Source organism: Leuresthes tenuis, unplaced genomic scaffold, assembly GCF_036924035.1.
Source record: "Leuresthes tenuis unplaced genomic scaffold, fLeuTen1.0.hap1 SCAF_17, whole genome shotgun sequence".
NCBI lineage: Eukaryota > Metazoa > Chordata > Actinopteri > Atheriniformes > Atherinopsidae > Leuresthes > Leuresthes tenuis.
This window is the reverse complement of record NW_027325371.1, coordinates 670,129-694,344: the sequence shown is the minus strand read 5'-3', so window position 1 is coordinate 694,344 and position 24,216 is coordinate 670,129. Positions and strand designations below refer to the sequence as shown.

The window sequence follows — 24,216 nt, the reverse complement described above, 5'->3', positions numbered from 1 at the left end:
AACAGATCAGTTTTATTCTAATAAAATTCAGTAAAATACCCTCTTATGTACAGAAGCTAACTTTGTTCTGAATCTCTAATACATATAAACCCAACACTATAAAAACATACTGCGTCGTACAGATGATGCTTTCATGGTTATAGCAGAACAAATGCTCCTCTTTTCAGATTCCTGGAAATGCTTTTTGTTCATCAGAGAGTTGTGGAGTCCCTCAGGGAAACGTCCACTCAGTCAGACCACGTCCAGAAGATCCAGAACCAGCTCAGCGGTGGTTCCTCTCTGATTTCAGATCTGATCCTGGGATGATGCCTGACCTGGTGTTTAACTGAATGCAACACGGTCCGGTGTGAAGTCCAGCTGCTCAAATCCTCCAACACGATCCCACGGTGGGTTCAGACTCTGAGGAAACATCTCAGATTTTAGAGGAGCTCTGAGGTCAGACCTCTCACGATGAAGCTCTGAAACCCAAAGCACTTTGAAGTAGTGATCGTACATCCCAGAACCAGTTCTCGGTAACCAGAATGCAAACTGACGTCACCACAAAAGTTCAGAGAGAGGAAGATGATGGTCCAGACCTGCTGCCAGAACATTCATGATCCATCAGAGCAGAGGTCGGCTCGGCGGGGGGGCCTGGTTCGTGTGGACTCCCGGTTCTGGGTTAGATTTACAGGAAGTGACGTTTAACTGTGTCCGAGGGTTCAGAGTCGCTGTGAGGCTCCGTGTTCGAAAGAAGCTCAGGAACCAGCTCAGGATCCTGGAGGTTCAGGTTCTAACGTGGTCCTGAAAGCGAGACGGGTCCAGAGGGGGAAGAAGAGTTGTTGCTCGCACTGAGATGATTTCTGTCTGTTAAAAACACTATTTTCCTTTTGGTTTTGCTGCTTTGAAAGAAAAGCTGGAGAACCGACCCGGTTCTTCTGCTCGGATCATTTCAGTCACGGTGGTTAGAATCATGGAGCCAGCAGGCTCCAGGTCCAGCTCTGGACCTGTGTTGGGGGGGAATAGCGTTCCGGTCCAAGCTTCTGCAGGGTGTTTGACCTCAGAGGGTTCTGGGGAGGAGGAACTCCTCCTAACTCTCAGAGAACACGGTCTGGAACTCGTTGAGCATGAGCTCCACGATCTGGCTCTGGAACACCATGTGGACCGTCATGTTGGCCGACTCGGTCTGGGGCCGCAGCAGCGTGGGTCCGAACACGATGGCAACGCTCTGAACCGACATCCTGTTGGACTCCTTGTGCTCAATCACCCTGAAGAGACAGACGGGCGACAAACAAAAGATGAGGGTCGACATGGGGTTAAATGTTCTGATCCGAGGAGGCCAGGAGGGCCACAGAATACGAACAAAGGCTTTAATGTGGAGAAACAAAGGAAAAGGTCCCAGTTAATAACTGGGCCTCACCTGCGCAGGTGTTTGAACAGCAGCTCCATGGTGTCGTGGTTCGGCAGAGGAAGTGACCGGACCAGGTCCTTCATGTAGGATACTCTGAGGTTGTAGTCTGGAAGTTCTGCAGGAAACAAACAGGAAGGGCGGCCGTCACTTATTACTGTGAGAAACAGTCAGAAACAGCCGGAAACAGCCAGAAACAACCAGAAAACAGTCAAAAACAGTCAGAAACAATCAACAACAGCCAGAAACAGTCAAAAACAGTCAGAAACTGTCAGAAGCAGCCAGAAACAGTCAAAAACAGCCGGAAACAGCCAGAAACAACCAGAAAACAGTCAAAAACAGTCAGAAACTGTCAGAAGCAGCCAGAAACAGTCAAAAACAGCCGGAAACAGCCAGAAACAACCAGAAAACAGTCAAAAACAGTCAGAAACAATCAACAACAGCCAGAAACAGTCAAAAACAGTCAGAAACTGTCAGAAGCAGCCAGAAACAGTCAAAAACAGCCGGAAACAGCCAGAAACAACCAGAAAACAGTCAAAAACAGTCAGAAACAATCAACAACAGCCAGAAACAGTCAAAAACAGTCAGAAACTGTCAGAAGCAGCCAGAAACAGTCAAAAACAGCCGGAAACAGCCAGAAACAACCAGAAAACAGTCAAAAACAGCCGGAAACAGTCAGAAACAGCCGGAAACAGTCAAAAACAGCTGGAAACAGTCAAAAACAGCCGGAAACAGTCAAAAACAGCTGGAAACAGCCGGAAACAGTCAGAAACTGTCAGAAACTGTCAGAAACAGACAGAAACAGACAAAAAAACAGTCAGAAACTGACAGAAACAGCCAAAAACAGTCAGAAACAGTCAGAAACAATCAGAAACAATCAACAACAGCCGGAAACAGTCAGAAACTGTCAGAAACAGACAGAAACAGACAAAAAAACAGTCAAAAACTGACAGAAACAGCCAAAAACAGTCAGAAACAGTCAGAAACAATCAGAAACAATCAACAACAGCCGGAAACAGCCGGAAACAGTCAGAAACTGTCAGAAACTGTCAGAAACAGACAGAAACAGACAAAAAAACAGTCAAAAACTGACAGAAACAGCCAAAAACAGTCAGAAACAATCAGAAACAATCAACAACAGCCGGAAACAGCCGGAAACAGTCAGAAACTGTCAGAAACTGTCAGAAACAGACAGAAACAGACAAAAAAACAGTCAAAAACTGACAGAAACAGTAAAAAACTGACAGAAACAATCGGAAGCAGTCGAAAACTGTTAGAAACAGCCAAAAACTGACAGAAACAGTCGAAAACTGACAGAAACGGTTGAAAAATTACAGAAACTGTGAGAAACAGTCAAAAACAGTCAGAAACAATCAACAACAGCCAGAAACAGTCAAAAACAGTCAGAAACTGTCAGAAGCAGCCAGAAACAACCAGAAAACAGTAAAAAACAGTCCAAAACTGACAGAAAGAGTCAGAAACAGCCAGACAACAGTCAGAAACAGCCAGAAAACAGTCAAAAACAGCCAGAAAACAGTCAGAAACAGTCAGAAACAATCAACAACAGCCGGAAACAGTCAAAAACTGACAGAAAGAGTCAGAAACAGCCAGACAACAGTCAGAAACAACCAGAAAACAGTCAAAAACAGCCAGAAACAACCAGAAAACAGTCAAAAACAGTCCAAAACTGACAGAAAGAGTCAGAAACAGTCAGAAACTGTCAGAAACAAATCAACAACAGCCGGAAACAGCCAGAAACAGTCAGAAACAATCAACAATAGCCGGAAACAGCCAGAAACAGTCAGAAACTGTCAGAAACAGCCAGAAACAGTCAAAAACAGTCAGAAACAGACAGAAAAAGCCAGAAACAGACAGAAACAGCCAAAAAACAGTCAGAAACAATCAACAATAGCCGGAAACAGCCGGAAACAGCCAGAAACAGTCAGAAACTGTCAGAAACAGTCAAAAACAGTCAGAAACAGACAGAAACAGCCAAAAAACAGTCAAAAACTGACAGAAACAGTAAAAAACTGTGAGAAACAGTCAAAAACTGTGAGAAACAGTCAAAAACTGACAGAAACAGTCGAAAAATTACAGAAACTGTGAGAAACAGTCAGAAACAGTCAAACTGTTAGAAACAGTCAGAAACTGTCAGAAACAGTCAGAAATGAAAACAAATAGGAGGAGCAGCTGTGTTATTTGAACATTCTCCCGTGTTATGGTTTCAGTCTGTTCTGCAGGTTCTGTGTTCTGGACTAACTGATGGCAGCGATGAACTTCTCAAAGGAGCTGAAGGGAAACAGCGGTTCTGGAAGCTCTCGAAAGAAAAGCTTCAAAGCTCCGGTGATGACGTGGATCTCCTCCCACTGACCGTCCTCCAGGTCCAGCTGCTCCTCTGCAGGAAGGAACAGAAGAAGAAGAAACCTTCAAACAGCTCTGCTGCAGGTTCTCTCTGGACTCAAACAGCCTGATCATCTCTCAGGAGTTTGGACTTTCTGCAGGTGACTGACTGTGACTCCCTTTAGCCGACTGTCTAAAGGTGAAATACTGAAGTCTTCCCACTCTGACTCATCCTGAGGGAGAACACCAAAACCCCTGCAGCTGACATGCTAACACACACTGATCCAAGTTCAGGTGTTTCCAAACTGGCCTCCAACCTCTGGAGGACTGGAAGCTGCAGCTAACCCTAACCCTCTTCCCTCATCCCTACATCTGATGCCTCATGCAGCTCAGCTGAGCTTCCAGTTATTAGATAAATGTTCATTATGACGTGCTGCACACTGCAGAGGCGACCCAGCGGGGCAGGAAGAGGAGAATTAACCTTTATCACCTCCCTGAGACCGTCTCCTGCAACACTTTAACTCAACAGGACCAGTCCTAAGATGGAAGCACATTAAATCTTCCTTTCCTTTGGGCTGGTGTGGAATCAGGTTTACTAAATGATCCAGGTTCTGCAGACCTCCACCAGAAGCTCCAGAAACTGCTTTAGCTTGTTCAGTTCCAACATTAACTTAAACATTAAGATCATTTCATCAGCAGAACCAAACAGATCCACATGGTTTGAGCCCAAAGAGAAGCAGAGGCTGCTGGTGGTGACCAGCGGCCCTCAGCCCTGCAGGCGCTACTTTACCGTGATCCGCTTTGTGGCGCAGCCTCTGGATCACCGCCAGGTTTCCGCTCACTCTGTAGATCCCGTCCACATCCAGCCCTGAACACACAAACATCCAGATCAGAACCCGAGCCTCCAGGTTTCCCTATAACAAACATGTTCGCTCTCCTCTTGATGAACAGAAGCAGAACAGAAGCAGAAAAGAAGCAGAAACAGAAACAGAAGCAGAACAGAAGCAGAACAGAAACAGAAACAGAAGCAGAACAGAAGCAGAACAGAAACAGAAACAGAAGCAGAACAGAACAGAAGCAGAACAGAAGCAGAACAGAAGCAGAACAGAAGCTGAACAGATGCAGAACAGAAGCTGAACAGATGCAGAACAGAAACAGAACAGAAGCAGAAGCAAAACAGAACAGAAGCAGAACAGAAGCAGAACAGAAGCAGAACAGAAGCTGAACAGATGCAGAACAGAAGCTGAACAGAATCAGAACAGAAGCAGAACAGAAGCTGAACAGATGCAGAACAGAAGCTGAACAGAATCAGAACAGAAGCAGAACAGAAGCAGAAGCAGAACAGAAGCAGAACAGAAACAGAACAGAAGCAGAAGCAGAAGCAGAACAGAAGCAGAAGCAGAAGCAGAACAGAACAGAAGCAGAACAGAAGCAGAACAGAAGCAGAACAGAAGCAGAACAGAACAGAAGCAGAACAGAAGCAGAACAGAAACAGAACAGAAGCAGAACAGAAGCAGAACAGAAGCAGAACAGAAACAGAACAGAAGCAGAACAGAAGCAGAACAGAAGCAGAACAGAACAGAAGCAGAACAGAAACAGAACAGAAGCAGAAGCAGAAGCAGAACAGAACAGAAGCAGAACAGAAGCTGAACAGATGCAGAACAGAAACAGAAGCAGAAGCAGAACAGAACAGAAGCAGAACAGAAGCAGAACAGAAGCAGAACAGAAGCAGAACAGAAACAGAACAGAAGCAGAACAGAAGCAGAACAGAAGCAGAACAGAAGCAGAACAGAAACAGAAACAGAACAGAAACAGAAACAGAACAGAAGCAGAACAGAAGCTGAACAGAATCAGAACAGAAACAGAACAGAAACAGAACAGAAACAGAAACAGAACAGAAGCAGAACAGAAGCAGAAGCAGAACAGAAGCAGAACAGAAACAGAAACAGAACAGAAGCAGAACAGAACAGAAGCAGAAACAGAACAGAAACAGAACAGAAACAGAAACAGAACAGAAGCAGAACAGAAGCAGAACAGAACAGAAGCAGAACAGAAGCAGAACAGAAGCAGAAACAGAAACAGAAGCAGAACAGAAGCAGAACAGAAGCAGAACAGAAGCAGAACAGAAGCAGAACAGAAGCAGAAGCAGAACAGAAGCAGAACAGAAACAGAACAGAAGCAGAAACAGAAACAGAAGCAGAACAGAAACAGAAACAGAACAGAAGCAGAACAGAAGCTGAACAGATGCAGAACAGAAACAGAAGCAGAACAGAAGCAGAACAGAAGCAGAACAGAAACAGAACAGAAGCAGAACAGAAGCAGAACAGAAGCAGAACAGAAGCAGAACAGAAACAGAAACAGAACAGAAACAGAAACAGAACAGAAGCAGAACAGAAGCTGAACAGAATCAGAACAGAAACAGAACAGAAACAGAACAGAAACAGAAACAGAACAGAAGCAGAACAGAAGCAGAAGCAGAACAGAAGCAGAACAGAAACAGAAACAGAACAGAAGCAGAACAGAACAGAAGCAGAAGCAGAACAGAAGCAGAACAGAAGCAGAACAGAACAGAAGCAGAACAGAAGCAGAACAGAAGCAGAAACAGAAACAGAAGCAGAACAGAAGCAGAACAGAAGCAGAACAGAAGCAGAACAGAAGCAGAACAGAAGCAGAAGCAGAACAGAAGCAGAACAGAAACAGAACAGAAGCAGAAACAGAAACAGAAGCAGAACAGAAGCAGAACAGAAACAGAACAGAAGCAGAACAGAAACAGAACAGAAGCTGAACAGATGCAGAACAGAAGCAGAAGCAGAACAGAAGCAGAACAGAAACAGAACAGAAGCAGAACAGAAGCAGAAGCAGAACAGAAGCAGAACAGAAACAGAAACAGAACAGAAGCAGAACAGAACAGAAGCAGAAGCAGAAGCAGAACAGAAGCAGAAACAGAAACAGAAGCTGAACAGAAGCAGAACAGAAGCAGAACAGAACAGAAGCAGAACAGAAACAGAACAGAAGCAGAAACAGAAACAGAAACAGAAACAGAAGCAGAACAGAAGCAGAAAAGAAGCTGAACAGCCCTCCATCTTAGTTCAGGGATCTGAAGCTTCTTCTTCCATCTTAGTTCCTGCTGCTGTCTCTGACCTGAACAAGCTTCACTAAACTCTTCCTCCAGTTTGTGCGTCATTAAAGTTTATTGAAAACTTTGGTTTCCATCAGCGGCCCCCAAACTCTGATGTTGCGCCATGAAACAGGAAGTTGTAGCTCATTGTAGCTCATTGCTATCGGCTGACCTGTCCTGCTTTAGGAACAACTTTAATCATTTTATTGTTTGGTTTGAACCTTTTTCTCGTTATTTTTACATGTTTTAGGAGGGTCCTCAGAGCTGAACCAGGCCAGCTGGACTTCTTGGATCCTGAAGACGCTTCTCGTCTCACCTGAAAGGTTCTTCGGTTCTGACCTGGTTGGTGGGGAGCTGCCGAGCAGCAGAGAAACCACCTGACCAATGGGTGGGCGGCTTCAGTCGGGTTACCTGCCTGAAGCCGCCTGCTTTGGTCCACGGTGTGAAAGGATCCAGTGACCTTTCAGAAGCCTTTCAGATGAGAGGTGAAACGCCTTCAGGACCATAGAAGAAGCTCAGCTGGGGTTACGCCGGCTCTGATGATCACATGACCCTGGTGATGAGAATCTGCAGCAACAATAAGGCGGTTAGTCCCATCCCCTGCTCTGAGGTGGACCGTTTGGAGGCTAAACGTCACCTCTCCTCTCCACCGTGCGGATGCACTTCTCCACAAACTTGGGGATGGTGGCGTTTTCCCTGTGGCAGAGTGTGTCCAGGTGGCAGCCGAAGACGTTATCTGCAGGTAAAAGACGTGATGCCCCGTTAGCAGGAACGCTCAGCAGGTTTCCCACGGGAGGCGTTTCCTTCCTTCCTACCTCTGATGTATCCTTTCTCCTTGACGCTCTGCAGCGTCGGCCGCCGCTGGAGGAAGCGCCGCAGCTTGGTCCGGACTCGGCTCTGCTCGGAGTCGGTTCCTGGAGGATTCCTGGTGGCTAAAGCAGACAGAGAAGGTGAAACCGGGATCGAACAGTTTGGCTGCTGCTGGTCAGTCTCTACTCACACGGCCGCTTCCTGTCTCTGTCCTCTCTGTCCGAGGCGCTCTCGTCTTCTTCCTCACTCAGATGCTCCTTTTCCTGCACACAGCAGATCTGTTGGCGTGCGCTCTGTGGGGCCGTGCATGTGTGTGTGGGCGTGCACGTTACCAGCTGTCGGATGGTCTCCTGGATCACTTTCAGCCAGTCTGAGATGATGCTCTCGGTGTCGTACTGCATCAGGAACTCGCAGCCATGCCGAGTCTTCAGCTGTGGGCGGAGCATGTGGTCAGCACCGGTAACCATGGTGACAGACTGCCGCCGCGTGGCGCCGCTTACCTCCAGGACGTTCTTCTTGGATGACTTGTCTCTGGAGGCCCAGCCCAGGGACGCTCCTCTGAGGTCGACGGTGTACTCGGGAATGATCTGCGACGCTTTGCCCTGAGGGAGATAAACTCTTTGTAGCCTAAATATTAGCTTTAATTCTATTTTAGACTCTATTGAATTTCCTCAAAGTGTTCACAGACCGACTCACTGCCTTAATCACACCCTTGACCTTTGACTTATGGCATTGAGAGTGAACTGAGAAGAATTCTACATATAGAAGGTGTCTGTCAGAGAATGCTGTAACCAGATTTAAAGAGTTGATTTCATCCTCCTTTTCTTCACTGCCATGTGCTGATATGACAGAGGACGGCTACCTAAACTTTACTCCAGTAGAACTTGACTCTCTTGTTGACAGCACTATAGCTTCAATGCGTACAACACTGGACAATGTTGCCCCTCTGAAAAGGAAGGTAATCAGTCAGAAGAGGTTGGCTCCTTGGTATAATTCACAGCTGCTTTAAAGCAGACTGAAGAAAGCTGGAGAGACAGTGGCGTTCCTCTAATTTAGAAGAGTCTCAATTAGTCTGGAAAGATAGTTTAATAACGTATAAGAAAGCACTTCGTAAAGCTAGAACTGCTTATTATTCATTATTGATAGAAGAGAATAAGAATAATCCCAGGTTTCTCTTCAGCGCTGTAGCCAGAATAATCCCAGGTTTCTCTTCAGCGCTGTAGCCAGAATAATCCCAGGTTTCTCTTCAGCGCTGTTGCCAGGCTGACAAAGAGTCCGAGCTCTGTTGAGCCATGTATTCCTTTAACTCTCAGCAGAGATGATTTCATGAGATTCTTCATCAATAAAATTGTTTCTATCAGAGAGAAGATTAATGGAATCCTTCCCACTTTTATCACTGATGTATCATCAAGTAGAGCAGCTTTAGAAGTATCTTTTGAACCTGAATTGTATTTAGACGGCTTCTGCCCAGTTGATCTCTCTGAGCTAACAACAGCAATAGTCTCTTCTTAACCATTAACTTGTATTTTAGACCCAATCCCAACCAGACTGTTCAAGGAGGTTTTCCCCTTAATCAATACTTTCATATTGGATCTGATCAATCGGTCTTTGTTGACAGGATATGTTCCTCAGACTTTTAAGGTTTCTGTAATTAAACCTTTACTTAAAAAACCTACTCTTGATTCAGAAGTGTTGGCTAATTATCGACCTATATCCAATCTCCCTTTTTTGTCTAAAGTTCAACTTTGTGATCATTTACACAGAAATAATCTGTTTGAAGAGTTTCAGTCAGGATTCAGAGTGCATCATAGCACAGAAACAGCACCGGTGAAAGCTACCAATGATCTCCTCTTAGCCTCTGATAGCGGACTTGTTTCTGTACTTGTCCTGTTGGATCTCAGTGCTGCATTTGATCCGATCGATCACAGCATTCTGTTACAGAGACTTGAACATGTTATTGGGATTAAAGGAACTGCATTAGGCTGGTTTAAGTCAAATTTATCTGATAGATTCCAGTTTGTTCTTGGAAATGAAGAATCTGCTTCTAAACTCAGACAAAACTGAAGTTCTTCTCTTTGGACCTGAGCGCTTCAGGGAGAAATTGTCCGGTTATATAGTTACTCTAGATGGTATTTCCTTGGCTTCTAGTTCTACAGTGAGGAACCTTGGAGTTATTTCTGACCAGAATCTGTCATTTAACTCACATATAAAACAGGTTTCTGCCTCCTTTCTGTCCTTTAACTCTCATATAAAACAGGTTTCTGCCTTCTTTCTGTCCTTTAACTCTCATATAAAACAGGTTTCTGCCTTCTTTCTGTCCTTTAACTCACATATAAAACAGGTTTCTGCCTTCTTTCTGTCTTTTAACTCACATATAAAACAGGTTTCTGCCTTCTTTCTGTCCTTTAACTCACATATAAAACAGGTTTCTGCCTTCTTTCTGTCCTTTAACTCTCATATAAAACAGGTTTCTGCCTCCTTTCTGTCCTTTAACTCTCATATAAAACAGGTTTCTGCCTTCTTTCTGTCCTTTAACTCTCATATAAAACAGGTTTCTGCCTTCTTTCTGTCCTTTAACTCTCATATAAAACAGGTTTCTGCCTTCTTTCTGTCCTTTAACTCTCATATAAAACAGGTTTCTGCCTTCTTTCTGTCCTTTAACTCTCATATAAAACAGGTTTCTGCCTTCTTTCTGTCCTTTAACTCACATATAAAACAGGTTTCTGCCTTCTTTCTGTCTTTTAACTCACATATAAAACAGGTTTCTGCCTTCTTTCTGTCCTTTAACTCACATATAAAACAGGTTTCTGCCTTCTTTCTGTCCTTTAACTCTCATATAAAACAGGTTTCTGCCTTCTTTCTGTCCTTTAACTCTCATATAAAACAGGTTTCTGCCTCCTTTCTGTCCTTTAACTCTCATATAAAACAGGTTTCTGCCTTCTTTCTGTCATTTAACTCTCATATAAAACAGGTTTCTGCCTTTTTCTGTCATTTAACTCTCATATAAAACAGGTTTCTGCCTTCTTTCTGTCCTTTAACTCACATATAAAACAGGTTTCTGCCTTCTTTCTGTCCTTTAACTCTCATATAAAACAGGTTTCTGCCTTCTTTCTGTCCTTTAACTCACATATAAAACAGGTTTCTGCCTTCTTTCTGTCCTTTAACTCTCATATAAAACAGGTTTCTGCCTTCTTTCTGTCCTTTAACTCTCATATAAAACAGGTTTCTGCCTTCTTTCTGTCCTTTAACTCTCATATAAAACAGGTTTCTGCCTTCTTTCTGTCCTTTAACTCTCATATAAAACAGGTTTCTGCCTTCTTTCTGTCCTTTAACTCACATATAAAACAGGTTTCTGCCTTCTTTCTGTCCTTTAACTCACATATAAAACAGGTTTCTGCCTTCTTTCTGTCCTTTAACTCACATATAAAACAGGTTTCTGCCTTCTTTCTGTCCTTTAACTCTCATATAAAACAGGTTTCTGCCTTCTTTCTGTCCTTTAACTCTCATATAAAACAGGTTTCTGCCTTCTTTCTGTCCTTTAACTCTCATATAAAACAGGTTTCTGCCTTCTTTCTGTCCTTTAACTCACATATAAAACAGGTTTCTGCCTTCTTTCTGTCCTTTAACTCACATATAAAACAGGTTTCTGCCTTCTTTCTGTCCTTTAACTCTCATATAAAACAGGTTTCTGCCTTCTTTCTGTCCTTTAACTCTCATATAAAACAGGTTTCTGCCTTCTTTCTGTCCTTTAACTCTCATATAAAACAGGTTTCTGCCTTCTTTCTGTCCTTTAACTCACATATAAAACAGGTTTCTGCCTTCTTTCTGTCCTTTAACTCTCATATAAAACAGGTTTCTGCCTTCTTTCTGTCCTTTAACTCTCATATAAAACAGGTTTCTGCCTTTTTCTGTCATTTAACTCTCATATAAAACAGGTTTCTGCCTTCTTTCTGTCCTTTAACTCTCATATAAAACAGGTTTCTGCCTTCTTTCTGTCCTTTAACTCACATATAAAACAGGTTTCTGCCTTCTTTCTGTCATTTAACTCTCATATAAAACAGGTTTCTGCCTTCTTTCTGTCCTTTAACTCACATATAAAACAGGTTTCTGCCTTCTTTCTGTCCTTTAACTCTCATATAAAACAGGTTTCTGCCTTCTTTCTGTCCTTTAACTCTCATATAAAACAGGTTTCTGCCTTCTTTCTGTCATTTAACTCTCATATAAAACAGGTTTCTGCCTTCTTTCTGTCCTTTAACTCTCATATAAAACAGGTTTCTGCCTTCTTTCTGTCCTTTAACTCACATATAAAACAGGTTTCTGCCTTCTTTCTGTCCTTTAACTCTCATATAAAACAGGTTTCTGCCTTCTTTCTGTCCTTTAACTCTCATATAAAACAGGTTTCTGCCTTCTTTCTGTCCTTTAACTCTCATATAAAACAGGTTTCTGCCTTCTTTCTGTCCTTTAACTCACATATAAAACAGGTTTCTGCCTTCTTTCTGTCCTTTAACTCTCATATAAAACAGGTTTCTGCCTTCTTTCTGTCCTTTAACTCTCATATAAAACAGGTTTCTGCCTTCTTTCTGTCCTTTAACTCTCATATAAAACAGGTTTCTGCCTCCTTTCTGTCCTTTAACTCACATATAAAACAGGTTTCTGCCTTCTTTCTGTCCTTTAACTCTCATATAAAACAGGTTTCTGCCTTCTTTCTGTCCTTTAACTCTCATATAAAACAGGTTTCTGCCTTCTTTCTGTCCTTTAACTCACATATAAAACAGGTTTCTGCCTCCTTTCTGTCCTTTAACTCACATATAAAACAGGTTTCTGCCTTCTTTCTGTCCTTTAACTCTCATATAAAACAGGTTTCTGCCTTCTTTCTGTCCTTTAACTCTCATATAAAACAGGTTTCTGCCTTCTTTCTGTCCTTTAACTCACATATAAAACAGGTTTCTGCCTCCTTTCTGTCCTTTAACTCACATATAAAACAGGTTTCTGCCTTCTTTCTGTCCTTTAACTCTCATATAAAACAGGTTTCTGCCTTCTTTCTGTCCTTTAACTCTCATATAAAACAGGTTTCTGCCTTCTTTCTGTCCTTTAACTCTCATATAAAACAGGTTTCTGCCTTCTTTCTGTCCTTTAACTCTCATATAAAACAGGTTTCTGCCTTCTTTCTGTCCTTTAACTCTCATATAAAACAGGTTTCTGCCTTCTTTCTGTCCTTTAACTCTCATATAAAACAGGTTTCTGCCTTCTTTCTGTCCTTTAACTCACATATAAAACAGGTTTCTGCCTTCTTTCTGTCCTTTAACTCACATATAAAACAGGTTTCTGCCTTCTTTCTGTCCTTTAACTCACATATAAAACAGGTTTCTGCCTTCTTTCTGTCCTTTAACTCTCATATAAAACAGGTTTCTGCCTTCTTTCTGTCCTTTAACTCACATATAAAACAGGTTTCTGCCTTCTTTCTGTCCTTTAACTCACATATAAAACAGGTTTCTGCCTTTTTCTGTCATTTAACTCTCATATAAAACAGGTTTCTGCCTTCTTTCTGTCCTTTAACTCTCATATAAAACAGGTTTCTGCCTTCTTTCTGTCCTTTAACTCACATATAAAACAGGTTTCTGCCTCCTTTCTGTCCTTTAACTCACATATAAACAGGTTTCTGCCTTCTTTCTGTCCTTTAACTCTCATATAAAACAGGTTTCTGCCTTCTTTCTGTCCTTTAACTCTCATATAAAACAGGTTTCTGCCTTCTTTCTGTCCTTTAACTCACATATAAAACAGGTTTCTGCCTTCTTTCTGTCCTTTAACTCTCATATAAAACAGGTTTCTGCCTTTTTCTGTCATTTAACTCTCATATAAAACAGGTTTCTGCCTTTTTCTGTCATTTAACTCTCATATAAAACAGGTTTCTGCCTTCTTTCTGTCCTTTAACTCTCATATAAAACAGGTTTCTGCCTTCTTTCTGTCCTTTAACTCACATATAAAACAGGTTTCTGCCTCCTTTCTGTCCTTTAACTCACATATAAAACAGGTTTCTGCCTTCTTTCTGTCCTTTAACTCACATATAAACAGGTTTCTGCCTTCTTTCTGTCCTTTAACTCTCATATAAAACAGGTTTCTGCCTTTTTCTGTCATTTAACTCTCATATAAAACAGGTTTCTGCCTTCTTTCTGTCCTTTAACTCTCATATAAAACAGGTTTCTGCCTTCTTTCTGTCCTTTAACTCTCATATAAAACAGGTTTCTGCCTTCTTTCTGTCCTTTAACTCTCATATAAAACAGGTTTCTGCCTTCTTTCTGTCCTTTAACTCACATATAAAACAGGTTTCTGCCTTCTTTCTGTCCTTTAACTCTCATATAAAACAGGTTTCTGCCTTCTTTCTGTCCTTTAACTCACATATAAAACAGGTTTCTGCCTTCTTTCTGTCATTTAACTCTCATATAAAACAGGTTTCTGCCTTCTTTCTGTCCTTTAACTCACATATAAAACAGGTTTCTGCCTTCTTTCTGTCCTTTAACTCTCATATAAAACAGGTTTCTGCCTTCTTTCTGTCCTTTAACTCTCATATAAAACAGGTTTCTGCCTTCTTTCTGTCATTTAACTCTCATATAAAACAGGTTTCTGCCTTCTTTCTGTCCTTTAACTCTCATATAAAACAGGTTTCTGCCTTCTTTCTGTCCTTTAACTCACATATAAAACAGGTTTCTGCCTTCTTTCTGTCCTTTAACTCTCATATAAAACAGGTTTCTGCCTTCTTTCTGTCCTTTAACTCTCATATAAAACAGGTTTCTGCCTTCTTTCTGTCCTTTAACTCTCATATAAAACAGGTTTCTGCCTTCTTTCTGTCCTTTAACTCACATATAAAACAGGTTTCTGCCTTCTTTCTGTCCTTTAACTCTCATATAAAACAGGTTTCTGCCTTCTTTCTGTCCTTTAACTCTCATATAAAACAGGTTTCTGCCTTCTTTCTGTCCTTTAACTCTCATATAAAACAGGTTTCTGCCTCCTTTCTGTCCTTTAACTCACATATAAAACAGGTTTCTGCCTTCTTTCTGTCCTTTAACTCTCATATAAAACAGGTTTCTGCCTTCTTTCTGTCCTTTAACTCTCATATAAAACAGGTTTCTGCCTTCTTTCTGTCCTTTAACTCACATATAAAACAGGTTTCTGCCTCCTTTCTGTCCTTTAACTCACATATAAAACAGGTTTCTGCCTTCTTTCTGTCCTTTAACTCTCATATAAAACAGGTTTCTGCCTTCTTTCTGTCCTTTAACTCTCATATAAAACAGGTTTCTGCCTTCTTTCTGTCCTTTAACTCACATATAAAACAGGTTTCTGCCTCCTTTCTGTCCTTTAACTCACATATAAAACAGGTTTCTGCCTTCTTTCTGTCCTTTAACTCTCATATAAAACAGGTTTCTGCCTTCTTTCTGTCCTTTAACTCTCATATAAAACAGGTTTCTGCCTTCTTTCTGTCCTTTAACTCTCATATAAAACAGGTTTCTGCCTTCTTTCTGTCCTTTAACTCTCATATAAAACAGGTTTCTGCCTTCTTTCTGTCCTTTAACTCACATATAAAACAGGTTTCTGCCTTCTTTCTGTCCTTTAACTCACATATAAAACAGGTTTCTGCCTTCTTTCTGTCCTTTAACTCACATATAAAACAGGTTTCTGCCTTCTTTCTGTCCTTTAACTCTCATATAAAACAGGTTTCTGCCTTCTTTCTGTCCTTTAACTCACATATAAAACAGGTTTCTGCCTTCTTTCTGTCCTTTAACTCACATATAAAACAGGTTTCTGCCTTTTTCTGTCATTTAACTCTCATATAAAACAGGTTTCTGCCTTCTTTCTGTCCTTTAACTCTCATATAAAACAGGTTTCTGCCTTCTTTCTGTCCTTTAACTCACATATAAAACAGGTTTCTGCCTCCTTTCTGTCCTTTAACTCTCATATAAAACAGGTTTCTGCCTTCTTTCTGTCCTTTAACTCTCATATAAAACAGGTTTCTGCCTTCTTTCTGTCCTTTAACTCACATATAAAACAGGTTTCTGCCTCCTTTCTGTCCTTTAACTCTCATATAAAACAGGTTTCTGCCTTCTTTCTGTCCTTTAACTCTCATATAAAACAGGTTTCTGCCTTCTTTCTGTCCTTTAACTCTCATATAAAACAGGTTTCTGCCTTCTTTCTGTCCTTTAACTCTCATATAAAACAGGTTTCTGCCTTCTTTCTGTCCTTTAACTCACATATAAAACAGGTTTCTGCCTCCTTTCTGTCCTTTAACTCTCATATAAAACAGGTTTCTGCCTTCTTTCTGTCCTTTAACTCTCATATAAAACAGGTTTCTGCCTTCTTTCTGTCCTTTAACTCTCATATAAAACAGGTTTCTGCCTTCTTTCTGTCCTTTAACTCACATATAAAACAGGTTTCTGCCTTCTTTCTGTCATTTAACTCACATATAAAACAGGTTTCTGCCTTCTTTCTGTCCTTTAACTCACATATAAAACAGGTTTCTGCCTTCTTTCTGTCCTTTAACTCTCATATAAAACAGGTTTCTGCCTTTTTCTGTCATTTAACTCTCATATAAAACAGGTTTCTGCCTTTTTCTGTCATTTAACTCTCATATAAAACAGGTTTCTGCCTTCTTTCTGTCCTTTAACTCTCATATAAAACAGGTTTCTGCCTTCTTTCTGTCCTTTAACTCACATATAAAACAGGTTTCTGCCTTCTTTCTGTCCTTTAACTCTCATATAAAACAGGTTTCTGCCTTCTTTCTGTCCTTTAACTCTCATATAAAACAGGTTTCTGCCTTCTTTCTGTCCTTTAACTCACATATAAAACAGGTTTCTGCCTTCTTTCTGTCCTTTAACTCTCATATAAAACAGGTTTCTGCCTTTTTCTGTCATTTAACTCTCATATAAAACAGGTTTCTGCCTTTTTCTGTCATTTAACTCTCATATAAAACAGGTTTCTGCCTTCTTTCTGTCCTTTAACTCTCATATAAAACAGGTTTCTGCCTTCTTTCTGTCCTTTAACTCTCATATAAAACAGGTTTCTGCCTTCTTTCTGTCCTTTAACTCTCATATAAAACAGGTTTCTGCCTTCTTTCTGTCCTTTAACTCTCATATAAAACAGGTTTCTGCCTTCTTTCTGTCCTTTAACTCACATATAAAACAGGTTTCTGCCTCCTTTCTGTCCTTTAACTCACATATAAACAGGTTTCTGCCTTCTTTCTGTCCTTTAACTCTCATATAAAACAGGTTTCTGCCTTTTTCTGTCATTTAACTCTCATATAAAACAGGTTTCTGCCTTCTTTCTGTCCTTTAACTCTCATATAAAACAGGTTTCTGCCTTCTTTCTGTCCTTTAACTCACATATAAAACAGGTTTCTGCCTTCTTTCTGTCCTTTAACTCTCATATAAAACAGGTTTCTGCCTTCTTTCTGTCCTTTAACTCTCATATAAAACAGGTTTCTGCCTTCTTTCTGTCCTTTAACTCTCATATAAAACAGGTTTCTACCTTCTTTCTGTCCTTTAACTCTCATATAAAACAGGTTTCTGCCTTCTTTCTGTCCTTTAACTCTCATATAAAACAGGTTTCTGCCTTCTTTCTGTCCTTTAACTCTCATATAAAACAGGTTTCTGCCTTCTTTCTGTCCTTTAACTCTCATATAAAACAGGTTTCTGCCTTCTTTCACCTTCATAATATCATTAAAATCAGGAACATCCTGTCTCAGAGCAGAGAAACTGCTCCATGCATCTGTTCCTTCAGGACTGAACTACTGTAATTCCTTATTATTGGACACATCGCCGTCTTTATCACCAGGACCTCCCCCCCCCCCCCCCCCAGCAGGTAAACTGAGCCTGACTTTAACAGGATTTATTCAGCTCAAACTACAGGCCTTCTCCCCCTTCTGTGGACACGTGGCGGCGGGTGAAGAAGGCTCTTACAGCGTTCCCGGTCGGCGCAGACTTGGGGTCTTTGTGGAACGTGAGGATCCCGCCGTGGAGGACGGTCCAGGACTGACTCCAGTTCTTCCTGTCCAGCAGAAACACAAACAACAGACGATCACTCTCCATCAGCAGGTCTGAGGCGTTGCCCCTGGGGAACACAAGCTGATCTCACCTGATCTTTTTGCCGTTGTCGGCCACTTTGGTCTTGTTGAGGATTCCTGCTTTCTCCAGCAGGTGGCACTGCTGAGACACAGACACACAGGTGAGTCCTCAGGTTTCCCTTTGAAACGCGACTCCTCCATAAACATGGGAGTCCACCTCAGGGCTTTTATCACCAGTGCAACCTGTCCTGGAAACCAGGAACTCAGGCCCATATCACACTTCATGACACCCAGTCTGAGACACTCTGAGCCGCCTCCAGAACCTTTTAAAGAACCTTTAACCAGCTTCATAAAGATCTTCTTCAGAGACCCAGCAGAGAACATATGTCCTTAGAATTAAAATGTCAGAACTAGAAGAATTAGAGCTTCTTTCACCACACAGACGGAATCATCTGGACCTGAACCGGGTCCAGAACCTTTTAAAGAACCTTTAACCAGCTTCATAAAGATCTTCTTCAGAGACCCAACAGAGAACATATGTCCTTAGAATTAAAATGTCAGAACTAGAAGAATTAGAGCTTCTTTCACCACACAGACAGACAGAATCATCTGGACCTGAACCGGGTCCAGAACCTTTTAAAGAACCTTTAACCAGCAGAACAGCTTCATAAAGATCTTCTTCAGAGACCCAACAGAACATATGTCCTTAGAATTAAAATGTTGGAACTAGAAGAATTAGAGCTTCTTTCACCACACAGACAGACAGAATCATCTGGACCTGAACCGGGTCCAGAACCTTTTAAAGAACCTTTAACCAGCAGAACAGCAGATCTTCTTCAGAGACCCAGCAGAGAACATATGTCCTTAGAATTAAAATGTCAGAACTAGAAGAATTAGAGCTTCTTTCACCACACAGACAGACAGAATCATCTGGACCTGAGCCGCCTCCAGAACCTTTTAAAGAACCTTTAACCAGCTTCATAAAGATCTTCTTCAGAGACCCAACAGAGAACATATGTCCTTAGAATTAAAATGTCAGAACTAGAAGAATTAGAGCTTCTTTCACCACACAGACAGACAGAATCATCTGGACCTGAGCCGCCTCCAGAACCTTTTAAAGAACCTTTAACCAGCTTCATAAAGATCTTCTTCAGAGACCCAGCAGAGAACATATGTCCTTAGAATTAAAATGTTGGAACTAGAAGAATTAGAGCTTCTCTCACTTCACAGACAGACAGAATCATCTGGACCTGAACCGGGTCCAGAACATTTTAAAGAACCTTTAACCAGCAGAACAGCTTCATAAAGATCTTCTTCAGAGACCCAACAGAGAACATATGTCCTTAGAATTAAAATGTCAGAACTAGAAGAATTAGAGCTTCTTTCACCACACAGACAGACAGAATCATCTGGACCTGAACCGGGTCCGAACCGGGTCCAAAACAACTCGAGCAAACTCAAACTGTGTGGCCCAGATTAGGCCCAAAAGGCTCTGCTGCCTGGGGTTGTTCTGGAGTTTCTTCCACTGAACCACGGTCAGAACCACCCTGACCATCAGAACCCAACCAGAACCACAAAGCTCAGGTGATGATTCTCAGTGATTAGGAGGGTTAGTCTCAGCAACCTTCTGGGCAACAGGCCCGCGGTCACATGACCGGCGCCGACCCAAAAGCTTCCCGTCAGGTAACCAATGAGGTGTTAGTCTGTTAGTAGCTGCACTGTTGCCAGGGAAACCTCCCCTACACCCCTCAGCCAATCAGAACCTACATGCCGCTGGTGGGAGCCTGTGCTGTGATTGGACAGATTCCTCCTCAGCCTGAACCTATCAGAGAACTGGATGAGGGAGAACAGGCGTTAACGGATGGATGAACGGACGGACGGCGGCTGAGCGGGTGTGACGGCGGTGTGAGTGAGACAGGTGAGCGTCTACCTGCGGCCCGTCGGGGGAGTCCCTCCTGCTGAACACCTCGGTGAGGTCCGAGGCGACCCTCCTGTGGCCGGCGCCGAGCGTCTGAACACAGAAGGACGGACGACAGTCAGCTCTCACATCACATCTGCTCCCGCCTGCAGGAGTCTGACTTACGTCTTCAGCGATGCTGTGTCGCAAGCCTCTGACGGACGGCGCTGCTCCCTCCTCAGAAACTCCATTTCCCATCAGCCTCTGCTGCAACAACCAAAAAGCCAGAGGATGAATGGAGGTTGACAAAAGGCCTCAGAGACTGCTGGTCTGACCGCTTACCTCCGGCTGCCTCTGCTGGGCGTTCAGGTCCAGCGGAGCTCGGGGGACCGCCTTCTGCTGAGGAACACAAACTGCAGGTTAGACCCGTGGAGGAACACTGTGGACCACCTGCTGAGCGTGTCGTACCGTTGGAAACACGGCGTCGCTGTCGTCGTTCTCGTCCTCCGTGGGGTAATCTTCTGCTGGCAGCGGGGGCTTCAGAAAATCAAACAGACAGAAAAGACCTGATCACTGCTGACCTGCCCAGAGGTCAGGGTCAGAGGTCAGCTGAACCAGCTGCTCTGGTTTGGACTGAGCTTCAAAACCGTCACAAAGATCACAAAGACAGTAAACACATGCAGACTGATTGCTGCTCCTGAAGGTAACCCCGACTCAGGGTCAGGGGTGAACCCTCAGGGTCATACCGGGGTGCTGCCCTCATCCCCGCGGCGTCTGGATCCAGGAGACAAACAGGGGGACGGTGGCTCAGGCAGAGCCCAGGATGTGGCTCCTGTTCCCGGGTTGTAGTAGTAGGCTCTCCCCGTGACTTCGTCCAGCAGCTTCTCCCATCCGGACACGGCCTGACAGGAAGGAGGCGGGCGTCAGTGTGCGGGACGGCGAGCGTTAAGGAAACGGTCTGCTGTGAGGTGCTGTCTGGTACCTGAGCGGCGGGGCACGGCAGGCCGGACCGGTCCATGGCTCCGGCCGGGGGGGACGTGGGGCTGCAGGGATGGGACCAGCTGGTCTGTCCACTCACTGGATGGTAGTAAAACACCTTCCCGCTGTCCTGGTCAGTGTGCACCTGAACGAGAGGCTTCAGTTAAAAAGTGAAATACAGCGTGTGTAAAAGTGTTGCTTAGAATCAGCGTTTCATCCATCCGAGTCCGACAGAACGACCACCTAAAAACGGATGTTTTTAAAAGTAGGAACTGCTTCCTGTTCCCCAGTAACATGAGCTGGAACTGTTCAGCAGAACCGACGACCTCAGGTTGCATCTGATCAAACTTTAATTACCTCAGTGAGCAGCAGAAACACAAGAACGCTGCCTCACTCCCTCTCCTGGCTCCTCACTCCCTCTCCCGTCTCCTCCCTCCCTCTCCTCACTCCCTCTCCCGTCTCCTCACTCCCTCTCCCGTCTCCTCACTCCCTCTCCTCACTCCCTCTCCCGTCCCCTCACTCCCTCTCCCGTCTCCTCACTCCCTCTCCCGTCTCCTCACTCCCGTCTCCTTACTCCCTCTCCCGTCCCCTCACTCCCTCTCCCGTCTCCTCACTCCCTCTCCCGTCCCCTCACTCCCTCTCCTCACTCCCTCTCCCGTCCCCTCACTCCCTCTCCTCACTCCCTCTCCCGTCTCCTCACTCCCTCTCCCGTCTCCTCACTCCCTCTCCTCACTCCCTCTCCCGTCCCCTCACTCCCTCTCCCGTCTCCTCACTCCCTCTCCCGTCTCCTCACTCCCGTCTCCTTACTCCCTCTCCCGTCTCCTCACTCCCTCTCCCGTCTCCTCACTCCCTCTCCTCACTCCCTCTCCCGTCCCCTCACTCCCTCTCCCGTCTCCTCACTCCCTCTCCCGTCTCCTCACTCCCTCTCCTCACTCCCTCTCCCGTCTCCTCACTCCCTCTCCCGTCCCCTCACTCCCTCTCCCGTCTCCTCACTCCCTCTCCTCACTCCCTCTCCCGTCCCCTCACTCCCTCTCCCGTCTCCTCACTCCCTCTCCCGTCTCCTCACTCCCTCTCCTCACTCCCTCTCCCGTCTCCTCACTCCCTCTCCCGGCTCCTCACTCCCTCTCCCGTCTCCTCACTCCCTCTCCCGTCTCCTCACTCCCTCTCCCGTCTCCTCACTCCCGTCTCCTTACTCCCTCTCCCGTCCCCTCACTCCCTCTCCCGTCTCCTCACTCCCTCTCCCGTCTCCTCACTCCCTCTCCCGGCTCCTCACTCCCTCTCCCGTCTCCTCACTCCCTCTCCCGTCTCCTCACTCCCTCTCCCGTCTCCTCCCTCCCTCTCCCGTCTCCTCACTCCCTCTCCCGTCTCCTCACTCCCTCTCCTCACTCCCTCTCCCGTCTCCTCACTCCCTCTCCCGGCTCCTCACTCCCTCTCCCGTCTCCTCACTCCCTCTCCCGTCTCCTCACTCCCTCTCCCGTCTCCTCACTCCCTCTCCCGTCTCCTCACTCCCGTCTCCTTACTCCCTCTCCCGTCTCCTCACTCCCTCTCCCGTCTCCTTACTCCCTCTCCTGTCTCCTTACTCCCTCTCCCGTCTCCTTACTCCCTCTCCTGTCTCCTTACTCCCTCTCCCGTCCCCTCACTCCCTCTCCCGTCTCCTCACTCCCTCTCCTCACTCCCTCTCCCGTCTCCTCACTCCCTCTCCTCACTCCCTCTCCCGTCTCCTCACTCCCTCTCCTCACTCCCTCTCCCCTCTCCTCACTCCCTCTCCCGTCTCCTCACTCCCTCTCCCGGCTCCTCACTCCCTCTCCCGGCTCCTCACTCCCTCTCCCGTCTCCTCACTCCCTCTCCCGTCTCCTCACTCCCTCTCCCGTCTCCTCACTCCCTCTCCCGTCTCCTCACTCCCGTCTCCTTACTCCCTCTCCCGTCTCCTCACTCCCTCTCCCGTCTCCTTACTCCCTCTCCTGTCTCCTTACTCCCTCTCCCGTCTCCTTACTCCCTCTCCTGTCTCCTTACTCCCTCTCCCGTCCCCTCACTCCCTCTCCCGTCTCCTCACTCCCTCTCCTTACTCCCTCTCCCGTCTCCTCACTCCCTCTCCTCACTCCCTCTCCCGTCTCCTCACTCCCTCTCCCGTCCCCTCACTCCCTCTCCCGTCTCCTTACTCCCTCTCCTGTCCCCTCACTCCCTCTCCCGTCTCCTCACTCCCTCTCCTCACTCCCTCTCCCGTCTCCTCACTCCCTCTCCTCACTCCCTCTCCCGTCTCCTCACTCCCGTCTCCTTACTCCCTCTCCCGTCTCCTCACTCCCTCTCCCGTCTCCTCACTCCCTCTCCCGTCTCCTTACTCCCTCTCCTGTCTCCTTACTCCCTCTCCCGTCTCCTCACTCCCTCTCCTGTCTCCTCACTCCCTCTCCCGTCTCCTCACTCCCTCTCCTTACTCCCTCTCCCGTCTCCTCACTCCCTCTCCCGTCTCCTCACTCCCTCTCCTCACTCCCTCTCCTGTCTCCTAACTCCCTCTCCCGTCTCCTCACTCCCTCTCCCGTCTCCTCACTCCCTCTCCCGTCTCCTCACTCCCTCTCCCGTCTCCTCACTCCCTCTCCTCACTCCCTCTCCCGTCTCCTCACTCCCTCTCCTCACTCCCTCTCCTGTCTCCTAACTCCCTCTCCCGTCTCCTCACTCCCTCTCCCGTCTCCTCACTCCCTCTCCCGTCTCCTCACTCCCTCTCCCGTCTCCTCACTCCCTCTCCTCACTCCCTCTCCTGTCTCCTCACTCCCGTCTCCTCACTCCCTCTCCCGTCTCCTCACTCCCTCTCCCGTCTCCTCACTCCCTCTCCCGTCTCCTCACTCCCTCTCCCGTCTCCTCACTCCCTCTCCCGTCTCCTCACTCCCTCTCCCGTCTCCTCACTCCCGTCTCCTCACTCCCTCTCCCGTCTCCTCACTCCCTCTCCTCACTCCCTCTCCCGTCTCCTCACTCCCTCTCCCGTCTCCTCACTCCCTCTCCCGTCTCCTCACTCCCTCTCCTGTCCCCTCACTCCCTCTCCTTACTCCCTCTCCTGTCTCCTTACTCCCTCTCCCGTCTCCTTACTCCCTCTCCTGTCTCCTTACTCCCTCTCCCGTCTCCTCACTCCCTCTCCCGTCTCCTCACTCCCTCTCCCCTCTCCTCACTCCCTCTCCTGTCCCCACACTCCCTCTCCCGTCTCTTCACTCCCTCTCCTCACTCCCTCTCCTCACTCCCTCTCCCCTCTCCTCACTCCCTCTCCCGTCTCTTCACTCCCTCTCCTCACTCCCTCTCCTCACTCCCTCTCCCCTCTCCTCACTCCCTCTCCCGTCTCCTCACTCCCTCTCCTTACTCCCTCTCCTGTCTCCTTACTCCCTCTCCTGTCACCTCACTCCCTCTCCCGTCTCCTCACTCCCTCTCCCGTCTCCTCACTCCCTCTCCTTACTCCCTCTCCCGTCTCCTTACTCCCTCTCCTGTCTCCTTACTCCCTCTCCCGTCTCCTTACTCCCTCTCCCGTCTCCTCACTCCCTCTCCCGTCTCCTCACTCCCTCTCCTGTCTCCTCACTCCCTCTCCTGTCCCCTCACTCCCTCTCCCGTCTCTTCACTCCCTCTCCTCACTCCCTCTCCTCACTCCCTCTCCTGTCCCC

General features: G+C 45.6%; 1 protein-coding gene across 8 annotated transcripts in view; it reads right to left on the bottom strand.

The window, feature by feature from the left end:
• Nucleotides 1–9: 9 nt before the first annotated feature.
• The window catches only part of arhgap27l (Rho GTPase activating protein 27, like), a 55,610-nt gene continuing 31,403 nt past the window's right edge, over nucleotides 10–24,216 (bottom strand). For 2 of the 8 annotated variants that reach the window (XM_072369678.1, XM_072369679.1), the window contains exons 5-22: nucleotides 20,583–20,723; nucleotides 20,347–20,502; nucleotides 20,069–20,137; nucleotides 19,943–19,999; nucleotides 19,787–19,867; nucleotides 19,634–19,714; nucleotides 19,471–19,536; nucleotides 17,775–17,845; nucleotides 17,600–17,687; nucleotides 8,153–8,254; nucleotides 7,985–8,083; nucleotides 7,843–7,915; nucleotides 7,658–7,774; nucleotides 7,480–7,578; nucleotides 4,515–4,592; nucleotides 3,645–3,779; nucleotides 1,397–1,502; nucleotides 10–1,244 (exon numbers count right to left, since the gene is read on the bottom strand). In XM_072369678.1, the coding sequence (XP_072225779.1) occupies nucleotides 1,067–1,244; nucleotides 1,397–1,502; nucleotides 3,645–3,779; nucleotides 4,515–4,592; nucleotides 7,480–7,578; nucleotides 7,658–7,774; nucleotides 7,843–7,915; nucleotides 7,985–8,083; nucleotides 8,153–8,254; nucleotides 17,600–17,687; nucleotides 17,775–17,845; nucleotides 19,471–19,536; nucleotides 19,634–19,714; nucleotides 19,787–19,867; nucleotides 19,943–19,999; nucleotides 20,069–20,137; nucleotides 20,347–20,502; nucleotides 20,583–20,723 (1,797 nt within the window). In that variant the 3' untranslated portion in view covers nucleotides 10–1,066. The remainder of the gene's footprint in view (nucleotides 1,245–1,396; nucleotides 1,503–3,644; nucleotides 3,780–4,514; nucleotides 4,593–7,479; nucleotides 7,579–7,657; nucleotides 7,775–7,842; nucleotides 7,916–7,984; nucleotides 8,084–8,152; nucleotides 8,255–17,599; nucleotides 17,688–17,774; nucleotides 17,846–19,470; nucleotides 19,537–19,633; nucleotides 19,715–19,786; nucleotides 19,868–19,942; nucleotides 20,000–20,068; nucleotides 20,138–20,346; nucleotides 20,503–20,582; nucleotides 20,724–24,216) is intronic. The other 6 variants (XM_072369680.1, XM_072369682.1, XM_072369681.1 and 3 more) reach the window with 6 other exon arrangements.